General features: G+C 50.3%; 1 protein-coding gene across 7 annotated transcripts in view; it reads left to right on the top strand.

The window, feature by feature from the left end:
* The window catches only part of kif16ba (kinesin family member 16Ba), a 66,448-nt gene that overhangs the window by 28,265 nt on the left and 20,811 nt on the right, over positions 1-17,372 (top strand). For 2 of the 7 annotated variants that reach the window (XM_072709502.1, XM_072709508.1), the window contains exons 14-24: positions 2-53; positions 224-361; positions 1,584-1,666; positions 3,037-3,125; positions 7,310-7,342; positions 7,677-7,730; positions 7,853-9,142; positions 11,081-11,233; positions 11,709-11,814; positions 12,453-12,494; positions 12,873-12,923. In XM_072709502.1, the coding sequence (XP_072565603.1) occupies positions 2-53; positions 224-361; positions 1,584-1,666; positions 3,037-3,125; positions 7,310-7,342; positions 7,677-7,730; positions 7,853-9,142; positions 11,081-11,233; positions 11,709-11,814; positions 12,453-12,494; positions 12,873-12,923 (2,091 nt within the window). The remainder of the gene's footprint in view (position 1; positions 54-223; positions 362-1,583; positions 1,667-3,036; positions 3,126-7,309; positions 7,343-7,676; positions 7,731-7,852; positions 9,143-11,080; positions 11,234-11,708; positions 11,815-12,452; positions 12,495-12,872; positions 12,924-17,372) is intronic. The other 5 variants (XM_072709503.1, XM_072709504.1, XM_072709506.1 and 2 more) reach the window with 5 other exon arrangements.

Here is a 17,372-nt window from a genome sequence, read left to right as displayed (position 1 = left end):
GGAAGGAAGGACCTACGTTGGCCGTGAAGATGCCACGACTGAGCAGGACATTGGTGAGGGCAAGATATATATTGATCCCCCCCCCAAAGTCCCATTCATATAACTTTACTAGAACATACTGTTAAGTCCTGCTATTTCTCTCTGAACTCTGAAGTTTCCATATCTAATCATCTCTGGATGCTTGGCCAGTTTACACTCTCATGCTCTTCTTTTTCTCTGCCAGTTCTTCACGGCCTGGACCTGGAGAGCGAACATTGCGTCTTCGAGAACCTCAGCGGCACCGTGACCCTGGTCCCGCTGGATGGAGCCCAGTGTTCCGTTAATGGGGTGCAGGTTGTAGAACCCTGCCAGCTGAACCAAGGTGATCAAACCCCCCCTCCACCATGTGTCTGTGCACCCTCCGCACCATCACCGTGTATATTGCAGGTCTTCCAGCCTTTTGGCCCCACACATCTGGACTTTAACCGTATGCCGATCCAGTGGGATGCTCGTCGGCATGAGATAATGTGCCAAAAAAGCTTCAAACAAGAACCGGCAGCCAGATATGAGGAACTTCAGCCAATTTGTGTGTCGGGCATTCGAACCCGCCCCCCCCCCCCCCCCCCCCCCCATTTTTTTGACTTAACGTTGATCACAGCGGAAGAAAACAGTCCGTTCCCTGCAGGGTCACGTGTGCCTGTTGATAAATCACATTAACAGATTGCCCCTCATGCCCACGCGTACACACCTCTCCCCCCCCCCAGAGAGATACTCCCTGTATACGATCTTGAAGGATTGGAGTGGTCTGGAGTATCCTCGAATCCGTCTCCGCTAGTCGACGTCCGCTGGGGCGGGAGGCGGGCGAGGAGAAGCGGCTCGGCCATGTGGTTAATTGTCAGATAGAGCCGATAGCAGCCTGGAGTTCAGGTGGGAAGAGGATTAACCTTTTATAAAGGGGGGGGGCTGAAACTTTGGATATCCTGGGAGAATGGCATCGTGTCTGCTGGCCGCATAATCTATTCTCTGCAGGTCCCCGCGAGATAAAGAGTGGGAGGGGTGGGAATCAGAAAGTCAAGCCGTGCCAGGTTGCTTTATAACAATTTCAATTTAGCCAATATCCCATTTAGATGGCGGCGCCGCCACTGTGCCCAGCAGCCATTTCTCACCCCGGCTGCGGAAATCCATCACGTCCCCGGCTCGGCCTGCTTTGTCACTCCCGCGAAGTCATTAACGGCACTGGGATTGAAGTAATATGTGCATGGGAGAGGAAGTGGGTACTGAAAGGGATTCTGGGTACAGGTTGAATCCAAATGTATATTTTTTCACGTTTTGCGGTCAGCTAGTTTGTTCGACTTACAGTGGCGCAGTACTTTGTTTCACTTTCCGTTAAAATAGTCAGTCCAGGTAAAAGCGTTTAATACAGCTTATGCAGTTAACAGCTAGCTATACCTGTGCTTTGAGGTCCGATGGGGTTTTGGTGAGTTTTAAAACAGTCATATATTCATGCTAGCTGAGAGTATTCCCAGCTTCATGGCAGGTGCGCGATCGGCCGCGTGTCTCAATGCCATACATCTGTAATTGGCTCGCCGGATTTGTTCTGACAGGTGCTGTCATATTACTGGGGCGGACCAACATGTTCCGGTTTAATCACCCCACGGAGGCTGCCGAGCTCCGGGAGAAGAGGAAGGTATGGCCATCGCCGCTGGCTCTGCACCCAGATCTGGCTTCTTAGCCCCCGTTAACTGTGCGCCCCCAAAGCCATCTGTGGAGAAGGGATCCCAAGGGTGCTGGGTGCGACTTTCCGATGACGTGCGATTTTTCTCAGAGGAAATACGGCTTATTTGATTGGATTGATTTGCCTCAAAACCTTTCTTAAAATATCATTTTTGTTTGTTTTTGTTGTCTTATTTTTGGAAGAGCAGAAGATTTGTTTTTCAGTGAGGAGCGTTCTTCCTCATGTGAGGGCTGGGAAGCTGTCAGGCCTCAGAGTTTTGTTTTATGAGCCGGTAGCCAGATGCTGTTAGTTTTGCAGGTAATTAGATACCTGCAGGGGGTCCCTGCATATTTAGGAGGCTTCCTCGCTGCCTGTTCTCTCCTGTCACCTTCAGACCGGCCTTTTCCTTGATGGTGGCGTGACTCGGCACTTTGTCTGTCTGGTGAGATGTGGAGCGATTCTTCTGGAAAGGCTTTTATCCTGAGGAGCTTACAGTTTTTATCAGGGACATGTGTGAAATGAACATTACTATGTGAAAAATAGAGAAATGCCTTCAAGACCATTTCTCTGTAATGTTGTCATTAATGTTAATTAGGCTGCATTTTTACACACACAATACACGTGCATATATGTGTATGTATGGTTTATGTACATAGACGCACACTCACGTGTGTGTGTGTGTGTGTGAGTATCATTTCTCCTGGTTCTTCTTCTAATTATCTTTTCAGCCTTTTCTGCTTTAATAGATATGACAGTCTTGCCATAAACTAAGATGACGTAAGATATGATGAACTTGATTGATCATGGGGGAAATTCTGCGTACAACAGCACGGTACATAAAGTGCAAAACATAGTACAAGTACAGCACACGGTGTGAAATGCCAGACAGCAGCGGCGACTGTCATTTGGGGTAAAGCCATTTAAATTCCACACATGTTCAGTGGTGGCCTTTCTCCCCCCCCCCCCCCCCATGTAATAAATGCAGTTATCTGTATTAAGTGTGTCTGGGGAAGGCCATGATACTTTCTCTTCATTTCCTGGACACATGACTGGGCTCGGTTTTGAAGCAAGGCCTCATTTCGCTGCCAGCTGTCTGCCGAAAGGTCACACGTGCGTCATTGTCGTTCATGCCGACTGAAAACACCTCCGGCATGCGAAATTGTCTCGAGTCGGCCTTCCGGCGTCTTGTAGGAGGCAGTGAAATTTGATTCGTGGGCCCTCGTCACACTCTGTCCCTCATGCCTCTGGTCTGAAATGGGACATTTGTCACCCGTGATCCGGCGATTTTCACCGATGGCTCCATCCTGTCGCGTGAAGGTCCCCTGTCTCGCTTGCTGTTTCAGAGCGGGCTCCTGTCCACTCTCAGCCTGTCCATGACGGACCTCTCCAAGTCCTGCGAGAACCTGTCAGCGGTCATGCTCTACAACCCGGGGTAAGTGAGGCAGGCACCCTGTGCTTCAACGTGCATGGCCCCGCCTATTCCCAAGCAGCCCCTCCGCACTCGCTGTGCTCTGGCCCCGCCCCTACCCCTCCACCTGGCTGCCCAAGCCCCTCCCACTTCCCCCCACTGCAAACCCTGAGTTTGGTCTCTCAGCGCTCCTTCCTCTTTCATCTTCCTCACAGCCTTGACACTGTGAAAAATGACCATTTTATTTTAGCTGTAAGTTCTGCATATACATGCATACATCGCCAAGTTATGATGTGGTGAGGTGACATTTGTACTTGTATATATTATAGAAGCTTTCTTTGATATGACTCTGTCCGTGTGTGTGTGTGTGTGTGTGTGTGTGTGTGTGTGTGTGTGTGCGTGCGTGCGTGCGTGTGTGTGTCTGTGTGTGCGCGTGTGCTTGAGAGGAAAAACCAGAGGCAAGTGAGCCTGTCACGTTGAGTTTATCGAGGCTGGCTTCATGTGCTTTAGGTAATTCTGATTCCTGCCACTCCTCACACAAGGCTCCGTGCATCAGGGGACAGGAATAGATTGGAAGTCTTAATTCAAAGCACCGGCGAGCATCCGATCGAACAACCTTCTCTGCCGAAAGCCTCCTTTCTGTACACCGGCCTTGATTTAAGGCTGCAGCTGCCGGACAACCTTGAGAGTGGCGCGTGGTCACGCGTATCTGTCAACCTGCAGTGGACCGGGGCGGGGGGGAATAAACACCGACGGGGCGATGTGGAGAAGTGCGGGCCGAGAAACCCCGATAAAATAATAAGTTTCAGCCACAGATCCTGGTCGGGATTCTCACCCTCTAGTGTTTACGGCTCTGACCTGACCTGACCCTTGGGTGTGTATGCTCATGCTGTGTGAGACTCAAATGATAACAGTCGCTTTGTCTTGCTTTGATTGAACATATTTTTACGGAGCATCTGATTCTTGGTTGTTTGCTGTTCAGCTGTGTTTGGCTTTCCATCTCCTGAATCACTTTTGTGTGATTTCTTTTGAATGTTTTATTTGTGACTTTACTATGTTTTCTGTTTATTTTTTATTACTATTTTTTTTATCTGAATTTCTAACTGTTCTAGCAGCTTGTTGGCAGCTGCTACTGGTAAACAGATTATTAATAAACAATAAAACCAATTATAATAATTAGTTCAGGGCAGTATTTCCTCCAGAGTCTACGAGGCTACTGCACTGCACATTCTATTAGTGCTTTAATTTTGAGCCGAAAGTCCCGAAAGTAATAAACGGGGTAACAGAGCGTGCCGGCTTACGAGGCGAGTGTGTAAACAGTGCACATCTCCTCGCTTTTACTGAGCGCTTGAAAGCTGTGCGAATTGGCCAATCAGACTCGACGGTATTAAGCTTGCCTGGTGTTAATACTGAGGGGGGGTCACATCTCTGACTGGAAATGTCTGCCTCCTATTTGTAGTCCTTCCTCCGGGCCAGTAGGAGGAGCACTAATATGAGCAGCACAGTGTTAGCGAGCGACTCCCCAAACAAAGCGTACTGACACAGCGCTGGCCACCTGATTTCCTCCCCTAGGGCCTTGACACCTCTGCAACCATCCTGTTAATTCTGTAATAATTCCTTTGACCTCAGCAGAGCTTATGGCCTTTCAGCATCTGTAATTCCAAATGTCTGGGATAAAATGCGGGATGATTTTGCACCTAAGTGCCTGGAAGTTCTGGACACCCTGTGGGAGTCGATGGAGACTGTGCCAGGACCCCATTTCCGAGCCTGGCCTCCTTCGGTGTCTCAGTAATCGCCTCACCAGGATCTAGATCGGCACCTCCTTCAGGTGTGCGTGGGAGGCCTTGTCCTTCTCCCTGGAGTCCCACTAGAGCTTCTTCTTCATGAAACTTTCATGAGAAGATATAATATATATATATTCCCCACTCCTCCTGTCCTCCTCCTGTCCAGAATTTACATTTTCAACAGCTATGTCTGTTCGCCTGACGTGCCAAAAGAAATCGCGTTCCCCCGCTTAACCGTCATCGGAATCGTCGGAATAAATAACAGGACTGATGCATTCCAGCTAATCTGGTTCAGCTCACTCCGCTCTGCCGACGGGAGCGTTTCATAGGATCGGGCCCTCTCTGCATATATTGATTTAATTATGGTAATCTTTTAACTGTCAGAAATCCTGCTAAGTGCTGCCAATCAGATTGAAGCAGGGGGTCGGCTTCGGTGCGAGACACTTAAAAAACAAATAGCAAAATAAAGGCCGGAGCAGATAGTCCGGGCACATATCAGATGACCCGTCAAATGGTAAGTTAACCGACATGCTCCTCGGAACAAAAGACCCCAACGAGATTAGAGTGAGGTCAGCCCCGCATTCCCAGCGGAGATCGGTTAAACCTCAGGACAGGTTCCCATTTCAGTCCGAAATACAATTTCTGGATTGGGGGGTGTCTGCAAAACTGCCCTCTTCCCGGAAAAGGAGAGCGGGAGAAACAAATGTATGAGAAAAACGTACGAGAAGCTGCACAAGATTAATATCCCCCTGGGGGGGGGGGGGGGGGGGAATGGAGGCAGATAGCTGGGCAAGTGAGTGATTCATCTTTGGTCAGGTACTGATAATGCCTTATCCTGTCCTACCATTTACCTTTTTTTTTTTTGGTGACAAATTGTTAATAAATTGGCTTTTCTTTTCAATTTAAAACAATTTTCCTACTGTTTTATTTTTTTTTTCTGTGGTGTGCTGATTGTGGCCGGCTGGGTGCCGGTCATTTTGCCCTGGTGTTCGCCGTCACCGGATGCACTGAGGTTTCCCACAGGCCTTGGGGACCTCTAGAGCAGATTGAGTTTTTATGGGGTCAGACTGGGCTCACCTTTTTTAATTGTGCATTTTTCTTTCACCCCGGGGTTCGGCATAAATCGCGGCTCCGTGTTTACAAGTGAGCTAGAGAAAGTAATATAAACTCGGACAGCGCTATATATTTTAAAAATTTAATTTTTAACATAAAAAAAGTTTTTGCCCACAGGAGGTTAAACTTGTTAAAAAGGTTAAACTTTTTTTTTTATTATTATTATTTGAGAGGTATTCTGGTACAATCCAGTGCAAGGTTAATGGCGTATCCAAGCAAAGATTTATTAGACTTTTGAGATTAATGTGATGACCTGGTGTGGTATAATTTCACTGGAAATGGACCTGAGTGTGTAGAAGCAATGCTGGCTGTCAACCTTCTGCTTAACTTGTGGGACCTGGAGGTTTGCTAATTTTGGACATATCCTGCGAACGGCATCTCCCGGGGCTGAAACACAGTGGGTTTTAAATTCTGCGAATGTTCTGTGAAATTTTGTTGACAGAATGGAGACCTAATTGAGACCCGAGTGAGGGAGAGGTTAGTTTGTCTTGTATTTCTAGAGACGAACCTGGCAGTCTGCTTTTAGTTAAGTGAGACGTTGTAGGCCGCATGTCGGACTGTTTATTTAACTTCCCGAAATGATCCTGGGTAATTGCTTCTGCCTCCGGAGCACAGCTGCGGTGCAGTTTCCTGAAGACCCCAGGATCTCTGTCAATGAGGACGTTGGTTGTGGGACAGGCTCTCAATAAGCTCGTGGGCGTGGCTCCCACAATTAAAGCCTGATGTTAATGTGCCTTTTGCCCTATTGAGCTGTGAGGTAGGCCTGATAATTACAAAGCCATTTAATAAACAGTAATTATGGGCAAAATAGTTGCTTGTAAGGCCATCTGGGCTTCCGTACCACAGCTTACCCATAATTGATGGCTGTCACAAGCAGGACTTGATTTTGTCGAAATTGAAAACCTTGTTGCCTTAATGGGCCAACATTCATTTATTGGATGCAAGGTCTCAGGAGTCTGGAGCCTAATCCTGGATGCTACGGGTGCGGGTTTACCCACAAAAGCATGCCGAACCCATCGCAGGGCACTCGCATCATTCAAACACGCAGTCGCATCTACAGGCATCTCTCTAACAGGCCCCGTTGCAGTTTCTTATGTGTGCACTTGGTGGTGCTTCTGTAGATGATGTTACCTTATGGCAGTATCTCAGCAAAGCCTACTGCCGTGATCTGTGTTATCTGCTGTATCTTTTTTTTTGGGGGGGGGGGGGGGCTGGCTGGCTGTAGGGGGGGGCAGGATGGAGGTGACCCCCTACTGCGCATACGCGATGGCTAACTGGGTGTCTCTGCTCTCTCCGGGCCTGCGGCGGCAGACTCTTCGGCGTAAAGGGGCCCGTCTGTCTCAGGTAGAGCGTCCCCACCATGCTAATGCAGCTGCCGCTTTGCGCCGCATGCTAACCCGCCATTGACTCTGTCGTGCCTTTCTGTGTTTGCCTGTATTTCATCGCCTTCCCTCTTACTGCAATCCTTATTTCTCCTTAACCTCCATCATAGCCAGCTAAAAAAAGAATGCGGCTGATGGCAAGGATTGATAAGTGGCTTGAGAGTGGTTGCACGACCCCCCCCCCCCCCTGTTTTATTTGTCAGCTTGGGCCTTTGTGGTCAGCATGCGCTCAACACCCATTGTCGACATGGGGTCGGTTCTGCCTGACTGACGACATGCCTCTCGACCGTCCACAGGCTAGAATTCGAAAGGCAGCAGCGCGAGGAGCTGGAGAAACTAGAGAATAAACGGTATGTCAAAGAAAGGCTGTTCTTCCTGAGATGACCTGCAGGGGGCGCTCTTGAGCGATCACCTTGCTTGTTTAGCCTGATATGTTATCTTCCTAACGTTTCACATTCTCTCCGATGGCCAGGCGTTTGATTAAGGAGATGGAGGAGAAGCAGAGGTGCGAGAAGGCGGAGCTGGAGCGCATTCAGCAGGAGGTGGAGTCCCAGCGCAAGGAGTCGGAGCAGGTGCAGCTGCGCATCCGCTGGCAGGAGGAGAGCCTGATGCGCCGCAGTCGCGACATCGAGAGCCGGCTGCGCGACCTCCTGGCCGAGAAGGAGCGCTTCGAGGAGGAGCGTCTGAGCCGTGCCCAGGAGGAGCAGGACCGGCTGCATGAGGCCCATTGCAAGGAGCGTGCCGAGAAGACCGAGATCTTCCGTGAGCTGGAGAAGCTGCGGCGGGAGCGTGACGAGCAGGCCATGCGAATGGAGGCGGAGAAGCGGCGGCTGGAGGAACAGGAGCTAGAACAGCGCCGCCTGGTGGGCCGGCTGGAGGAGCAGCTACGTGAGAAGCAGGAGAGCATGGGTCTCTTGCGCATGGATGATGTGCAGAGGGCCGAGGACGAGCGTGCTGTCCTGGAGGGCATTAGGGGTGCCCTGCTGGAGGCCAAGGAGGCGCGGCCTGACGGCAATGAGGAGCACCCAGAGGTGCGGATTGCCAAGGCCCGCTACGTGGACTTCAAGGTGGCGCAGCTGGCACAGCTGGAGCGGCTGCGGGCTGGGCTCCTGCGGCAAAAGGAGCGTCTGGAGACGGACGTGCAGAGCGAGCGGAAGGCCCTGGGTGTGCTCCTTCACGCCCATGAGGAGCACCAACGGCAGGAGGCAGGCGCCCAGGACGTGGCCAGGCTGGCGCAGGAAAAGGAGCGCATCTCGCAGGCGGATCAGTGGCTCCGCTACAAGGAGCGGCAGCTGGAGCGCCTGTCACAGACGCGACTACCTGCTTTAGAGGAGGAGCGCCGCTCCGTGGCGGAGATCTTGGAGCGGGGCCCTCCGGGCCTGGACAACGCCCTCTACCAGGTGGAGAAGGAGCTGGAGGAGAAGGAGGAGCAGCTGTCGCTCTACCTGGCCAGTGCAGACCAGCTGCAGCAGCTGCGGGAGACCTACGAGTTCACGGCCAACGTGGCCCGACAGGAGGAGAAGGTGCGCCGCAAGGAGAAGGAGATCCTGGAGTGCCGCGAGAAGCAGCAGCGCGAGGCCCTGCAGGAGGCGGTGGCACGCCTCGAGAGACGGCACTCCGCCCTGCAGCTCAGCTCCACGTTGGAGCTGGAGCTGGAGGAACAGAAGCGCAAGCTCTCCGGCCTGGACCTTTCCCACAGCCAGGCGGGGCTTCAGGCCAGCTTGGAGGCGGAGCACAGGACCATAGAGCTGGACAGGGAGAGGTGGGTCTACGTCATTGGATGAGTGGAAACTGTCCAGACCCTGGGGGGACCGTGTAAAAACTCACATCTGAAAAGGCAGCAGAAAAATGTGTATTTACATTTACATTTAGATATTTAGCTGATGCTTTCATCCAAAGTGAGGCAAATAGCACATTACAAACATGCTGTTGAGGAGTCAGTGAGGCATAAGTGCAGCTAGGCTGAGTTTCCAGTGAAAGCCCAGGTACAGCTAGGCTGAGCTTCCAGTGAAAGCCCAGGTACAGCTAGACTGAGCTTCCAGTGAAAGCCCAGGTACAGCTAGACTGAGCTTCCAGTGAAAGCCCAGGTACGGCTAGGATGAGCTTCCAGTGAAAGCCCAGGTACGGCTAGGCTGAGCTTCCAGTGAAAGCCCAGGTACGGCTAGGCTGAGCTTCCAGTGAAAGCCCAGGTACGGCTAGGCTGAGCTTCCAGTGAAAGCCCAGGTACGGCTAGGCTGAGCTTCCAGTGAAAGCCCAGGTACGGCTAGGCTGAGCTTCCAGTGAAAGCCCAGGGACGGCTAGGCTGAGCTTCCAGTGAAAGCCCAGGTACGAGTGTAAGCAGGATTGGAGCAGGAGCGACACAACAACAGGTAACAAAGCAAGAACCTAATAAGACTATTTAAGGACCAGAAGTGCAACATAAGAACATTCAGGTAACGTAAAAAAGCATGAGGCTCATAGAGGACTTTGTATTGTACCATTTGATCTCCGGCTTCAGTGTTTCCCAACCCGGTCCTCGTTTTTGCTCCCTGCCAGACGTTCCACGTTTTTTAAAAAATGTGGACTACCTGGCGGTCCCCGAGGCCCGGGTTGGGAAACACCACTCTAGCAGTCTGCGTTTCTCCACAGATCATTCGGTCTTCAGTCTAGGTCTTCAGGCTTGCCAATGGCATATTCACTGTGGTGATGATGGAGTTTGTGCTTGCTGCTGCTATTGGTTGCTGCTCTGGAAGCTTTCACGGCACTCCATATTCACACGTTTAACAGCTGAACATGCGCTAGTGCAGCAGAGGTTAACGGGCTTCCCCAAGGCGGTGCGAGTAAAGGCCGCAACGGCGTCGCACCTGAACCGTGTGATTTCCTGAACCGCTTGGCCTCACCGTGTGCATTAAGTAACGCTCAGAGCTGATTTGCTGCTTAGTCAAGGGCCTGTTTATTTGTTTGTTTTTTTTTTTGGCCAGCTCTCCCTTGGGCCAGCTGCAGAGTCGACGACCCGGTGCCCCATGTTGTCGGGGGGGGGGGGGGGGGGGGAATGCTAATTAACTTTACGGTTATCGACTTTCCTCAGGTATCCGCTGACTTAATGCGGCGTAACTCGAGAAAATCGGCGGGAAGAATCATTTCCTCTGAGTTCCAATTTAGCTGAACGTACAAGTATGAAATTTCGGCAGTGCGAGGTTTTGCCTAATTTACCTTGTCGGCTTCTAATTGGAATACAGTTTAAATTGAGCTCCCTGTAGAGTTTGAGTTTTTTCTCCTTTCTCCTTCATCCTTTATTGCCCGAACAGGCAGAGGAAATCACTCCGCGCGGAGAGAATAGCCGCTAAGGCACAGGTCGCCGTTGCATGTCTGTTTCGACGGGCCAATGCTGCCTAATCGATTGTGACCGATTGTGAATATGGGTCCGCAGAGATCGGTCTCTCAGAATCGAATCCCGTCCACTACACCAGAAGGTGGGGGTTCAGATGACACCAACTCCCCCGGCTGGTCATTTCGCACACGACTGCCCGTTTGAAAAGGAGTTCAGCCCCCTCCTTCCACTATCCCCCCCCCCCCCCCCCATTGCTCACCATCTTTTTTTTGTTCTCTCTCATTTCTCATTTTTTCATTTTCCCTGCTGGATTTCCTCTCTCACTCTCCCCTCTCCCTCTTGCCCTCCTCTTCTTTTGGTCTTTCTGCCCCCCCCCCTCCCCCCCCCAAGGCTAGAGAGAGAGATCCAGCAGCTAAAGCAGAGGATCCGGGAGAGCGAGGGCAGCCCGCGGAGCCGGCACAGCAGCGGGGACGAGAAGGCTGGCCTGGGCACATCCCCGGTCAGCCCCGGGAGACCTGGCATGCTGCCCATCGCCGACGACAGGTGGGCGGCCGGACGCGGACGGGGGGGTGAAGCCTGGAGGGGGGGCCCCCTTTTCTGCCCAGACCCCAAACTATTTGAAAATCCATAAACCCGCCAACATACACATTCGGTTTAATTTCACAGCTACTTGGGAGCCTCTGATCTCGCAGAGATATTTCACTATTTGAGTCTAATAGATGGTTTTGGGAGGAAAAGCATTTAACAGCCAGCAAACAGCAAGAAAGTCTCCAGTGTCAGCCCATGCCAAATAATTAAAATTGCCTTTCAAATGAGAGGATAGAGCCTTCCGGTGTACATTTGAATACAAACCTAATTGCTTTGCTTTGCTCTTCTCCTCTGTAAATATCATTAAAAAGAAATGTGCTTTTTTGTTTTTTTTTTCCCTTCCCTTCCTACTTCTAACGCGGTAATAGAATTACAAATGTATGGTGGTGTTTTCCTTGTGGTTTGATGGCTGTCCCTCTTCTGTGGGCAGGATCAGCGCATACATCGAGGAGGAGGTACAGAGGAGGCTGCACAAGATGAATCTCTTCAATGGTGGGGCCGGCATCGAGCTCTCGCTCCCCTGCGAAGCCCTGAAGGTGTGTCTGCCCGCCGGCTTCGGTGTCGCCGTACCTTTAAGGTCCAGCCCAAGGCCAGGAAGGACCCGTGAAGATTTGATCCAGTTATAAAGCGGGTCTCCAATGGCTCTGGAGGGGACGGGTTTGCAGGCATAAAAGAAAGCGGAGTGGATCGCACCTCGGTTAAGCAGGCCGTCCTTGGAGGGAAGAGCAGCACTGCCGAGTTTAATCACACGGGGGCATAATTCATTCTCTTTCAGCTGATCATGCAGAACATTGGGTTCCTGGGAGCCAGAAATTAAACTGAGGGTTGAAATAGAAAGTAGTTTGTGGCTTTTTCTGGGTTATGCTGCCCGCTTGTGTGTTACATGAATAATAATCGTAGTCAGGTCAGCACCACCTACCATTGTCCCAACGACCCGCTAGGTCGTCCATTCTAGCCTCAGGAAATGTAATTGCAGAATGTGGGGAGCGTTTAATGGCGTGAACTGTGTTTCTGTATCTGTGACCCTTCTCTCCCTCAACCACCAGCCCCCCCTTTTGGGCGCAAAGTTGTTTGAGTTTGCCAGGTTGTCAATATAATGCCCTGTCTCTCGGACTGTACCATAATAATGGGGGGGTAGGTTGCCAGGGAAAGTGACCCTTCTCCTGTTCTGCAGGGGGGACAGGCATCTAATAGTGAGTGTAGAGAGACAGACGAGGTAAGTAGGAGGGGGGATCTGGTCTTGGGGGGCGCAGGCTTATAAAGCATGGATCACAACTGCATGTGCTGCCTACCCCCGGCCCGGATGGAAGGTCTCGCTCATCCTGGGGCTGCGCTTGTCGCAATGTGCATAACAGCCCAGTTTGCCCTCCCCTGCCCTGGTTAGAGAAGGAGCAGCCAATCAGGTGGCTGTTAGTAATGGCTGCTTTGCGTTGATCCGGCCTGGAGTTTATGGCCCAATGTGATTTGTTGGTGGTTATTGTTATCATTTTGATTGCTGGGCTAAGAGTACCCCTCTCTTTCCCTCTCTCCCCCTTTTTCTCCCTTTCTCTCTCTCTCTCTCTCTCTCTCTCTCCCCCCCCCGCCCCACATACAGGAAGAGGAGAAACCTCAAAACGGGATTGATCTGCGTAAGCTGAAGTATGAGGTAAGCTCTGTAGCTGATGGGCTTTCCCCCCCCCAGAGGAAGAGGTGTGGTGGGTGAAGGAAGTATTAATTATTGGTGATGATGAGGCAGTGCAGTCTAAACCTCCCAGTCCTGCCTGCACTGAATCTCCGCATGCCTCAATCTGGGGCCAGTATCATGCACGTTCCACAGTTTTGTCCCTCCACCCAATCACATGTCTATCCAGAGTTACTTGTGGTGTTTTTCATTAATATTTTCCTGGAGAGCTACAATACTGAAAGGTACAACAGCTGAGTTCTTCCTGGTGAAGTGGCAGGTTCCTGGCCCGTGTCGTTCACCTACGGTTGTTACCCTCCTCCGACCTTCACACAGACCTCAGCTCATATGGGTCACCCTCCTCCCTTACCAGTCCCCTGAACAAAGCCAGGGTCTTTTATTAGAGTGAACTCTAGCAGTAAAACCCTCACCTCCCCCCCCCCCCAGCCTTTGCATCACCACAGGTAGCAGAGGCTGTAGACTGCATCCAAGCTGGCTGGGGTTATGCTGGTTGACTCCAAACTGTTTAATGTCAATGCTTATCGCCATTTACCAAGTAACAGTCTGGTATGGGAGACTCTGATAACAAGGAGCATTAAATCCTTACAGCCCCCCCCCCCCCCCCCCCCTGCAGGGAGCAGGACTCTGGCGTGAATAATAAGAGTCGCTGACGTGTAACCCATAATCCATCACCGTAATCACAAATGCTGAGGTTTGTTTGTATACACCAGATTTCATTAAAAAAATAAATTAAGGGAAAGGGTGAGGGTCAGGTACTAGCAGGATAGATGGATGATCCTGGCTCCGTTCCACACTTCATTTTGGCCCCATCCATCCACCCCGTGGGCTTTATAGGCATGTCCTCCCAAAAGCGCGTTCTGATTGGTTACCTCGCAGCTTTGCAATGCCCTTCGACATTCTGTTTATTTTCATTTTATTCGTAGAAGTGTGTCGTGTTCCGCAATCACGAGGCAATCACGGACAGGCAGATTTTAAGGGTGTAATTGTTGTGTGTTTCTTATCTTGTTTGTTCTAGTTTCTCAAAATTAGTAACTGCATGGAAAGCCCTAGAAAAACAGATGTTATAATACTTATTTTTTTATGTTGTTCAGCTTCTCCCTCTTCTTGTCTGTGATCTATAGCAGCTTTTTTTTCGAGGAAAAAAAAAAGAAATCGAAGGCATGGAAATTTAGGCATGCTGGGTGCAAACAGATGATGATGTAGTGGTGTAAATTAAATCGCTCTTATTTTTTTTATGGCCGCTGTTTATAGGATGATTTTTTTTTCCCTTTCCAGAAACACTTTCCTTAATGGCCATTTTGCAGCTGTAAAATACTGGTCTCATGGAAAGTACGTAATTATGAGAAAATGTGAAGGAATTTCAGTAAAAGAAACAGTAAAAGGGTAAAATGGCCTAAAACTTGGTTGCCGGTAACTTTTTTACCAAAAAAATAAAAGAAACTCTGCAAAATAAGTTACACAGTGGTGATTAAATTAGGCAAATTTCTTGCGGAGTGAAATGTTAGAAAAGCGGTTACAGAAGTCGCCTCTCACCTTTTTGTCAGCTAGAGACGGAGTCCGAGGCTCGGCGGGGACGTCAAAGGGAGTGATTTATGGCTTCTCCTTCGGGAGGCCCGATAAGCGGGACGGATGTCGCTCGCTCGCCCCTGACTGTCATCGGCTAGGTTCTCGGGGGACCAAACTCTCGGAGGGGGGACCTGAAGTTGTCCCCTGCGTCAAGGGTCTTGTCGTTTTCTGCAAACCATGGTCGGCTGCTTTGAAGTGATACGCGGCCAAGCGTTGAAAACACAAAATAATCTTGCTGGAGCGTTGCCCAGAATTCACAGTACGTCCCTCTGGTATCCACGCGCAAGCAGAAGTAGCCATATTTTGCGCTAATGCCCAGTTATTGAATTGCATTTTTATTTCCTTGCGTAGGTAATCCTTAAAAGGCTGCGTCTTTCTAAACATCAACGGGGGGGGGGGGGGGGGGGGAGTTAAATTGGATACAATTTTATCCTTTTATCTCCTCTTCAAGCATTAATTTCCCCCTTCTGAAATTATTTCCTCTTCAGTTAATCTCTGTCTCGATTTGTATTCCTTAAACTTGTCCTCAAATATTGTGTGATTCTCATAACCGTAGTGGACGGTTAAAGAAAAGAATTATCGCTTCAAAGTATCTAAATTCTGATCCATATAATGATGATTGCTGAAGAATTATACATAAATAATAAATACTGGTTAAGTCATGTCCACTCCCCCCCCCCCCCCGACAAACTCCATCCATCCATTTTTCTACACAGAGAAGACCTGAATGTTTGCCACACCCTAGCTTCCTGCATCCTCTCGAACTGGAGCCTGCTCTGTTTCTGGACTGTAATATGGGACAGAGCTCTGAAGAACGAGGAGAGAAGTGGCACTTTAAGGAGCCTTGTTGTCTGGAGGACTGTGACAAGGGAGAGGGTCACATTGGCAGAGACTGGGGATCTACAGTGCAATTCCATGCTGACCAGGAAGGTGCAGATTTTGCTCCTCATAAATCAAGGAAGTGCAGGGCGGTGGGGAAGCGGAGAGAGGGAACACGCCCGGATGGCTCTTGTCAGATTGGGGGTGGGTCTGGGGATGATGGCGCTGAGATGCCAGCTAACAAGGGCCCCCACGTCTGCAGTGGCTCCCATCCCGGACCTGGGGGGACCTTATTAGATCGGGCCTCCATCTCACTCGTCTTTCAGCCCACGGAGGAGCCGTGAATTTGACAATGCCCTCTAGGGCCAGCGCTCGACCTGGAATCCACTCGCAGAGAACCCGTCGAAGGAGGGAATACATATGCAGTCGCATCTCCATTGTGAGATCCGCTGCAAAGGACCAATGAGTTGCCTTCTAAAGCCTGACCTGCGCCCCAGAATCTCACGGCAGGCTGTTATGACCTGCCGACCTTGGCAAGTAGATTGTCCTGGATGTTGAAAGACGCCGCAGATTGTCTGGAGAGTCCTCGCAGGGTCTTCCGACAGGCCAGACTTCCAACAAGGAAGCAGCTGGCTCAACCAAATGTGCTCCGCTATCAAGGAGCTACTGTTGATACATCGCATACAGCTTGGAGTGACCTTCAAACCAGACGATTGCGAGAGGGGCGGTTCTGCAGATGTACCCACTCTTTCCCCTTCCCTTGTTGTGGAGTCGGCCTTGACTCTCTCAGGGGAGACTGGGTCCTTGCAGAGCTCTGCAGTTAAATATCAAAGGGATGGCATTCAGGTGTTTTGCCGGAGGCTTGTGGAGTTTCCTGAAGACCTGCAGCAGCTGCAGTCCCTCTCTCTCTTGCTGGACTCTGTGATACCTCAAGAGGTATTCTCCTCCCATAAGGCACTCTATGTGTTCTGGCTCATGGATAGCAATAGTTTACATTCTTCCCCACAGCCTGCCCTCTTACAATTTGTTTGAATGTATTTTGTATGTGTTGACTTACGGTAGTCGTAGCAACCGATCACCTTTGACCAGATTTCACCAGCTACCCTTGCAACAGCTTAACGAGATCAATGTGGGCTTTGCCGGCCAGAGCGCCCAGTTCTCGGACTCCACAGAGGATGGAGTCAAGATACATGGACCATCCCTTCTCCAGGAGGACCTGCTGCAGCTGTCTTTAGACCTCCTATTGGATGACGGGTGTCGCCTCAGCTGCCAATTGAAAAATAACTTGGCCGACCTTGTCTACCTTATCCATGGCAACATGGGTCAAGACCAGCCCTACCATGCTGACATTCAGCTACTCTTATACACCAGCGTGAGTACATTGGTGACCCTCTGCTCATGCCCAAATGCTCTCTGCCAGTTTATTCACACAAAGACACTTGTGGGTCTGGTCCAGGAGGTGCCCCAGTGCCCCAGCATGCCCGCATCAAGGGGATTACCGTTCGCCGGCACTCGGATGTCCGTTGCTTGACCGCCAAGGATGCACCTGACAGACTGGACATTATCTTTTCCCGGGGAAAAGATAGACGCAGGAGTCACCCTGAGCTGCGGGTCCAGCAGGAATCCTGCTTGGCAGTTGTCCCGTTTCCCCAGGTTGTAATTCATCCCTTCAGTCTGAAGTGTGGAAATTAACTTTCGCCTGTGCTGCTGAGGCCCAGCTTCTTCATTTATAACTCAAATGTCTGATCAAAGAACTCAGTACCTCGTAATTAATACCAACTAAAAAAATAGGGGGTTGAGACTGAGCACAGATTTCTTAAATTATAATGTAATAAAGAGTATATCTATAAATATATTTGGTCAAGCTACCTATGTTTATTGAAATCATAGTAGTCCCGCAGTTATGGATTTCCTCCTTTTATCTTCTGTTTTCAGGCTTTTAAAAAATGATTTGATCATTTATTCAATGTTGTGTGGATCTGTTTCCATTGTTTTGGTAACTGGGTGTAATGTAATGGTCAGTTCTCA

Source organism: Paramormyrops kingsleyae, chromosome 3 (assembly GCF_048594095.1).
Source record: "Paramormyrops kingsleyae isolate MSU_618 chromosome 3, PKINGS_0.4, whole genome shotgun sequence".
Classification (NCBI taxonomy): domain Eukaryota; kingdom Metazoa; phylum Chordata; class Actinopteri; order Osteoglossiformes; family Mormyridae; genus Paramormyrops; species Paramormyrops kingsleyae.
The sequence above is the reverse complement of the archived record's forward strand: the minus strand, read 5'-3'. Positions and strand labels throughout refer to the sequence as shown.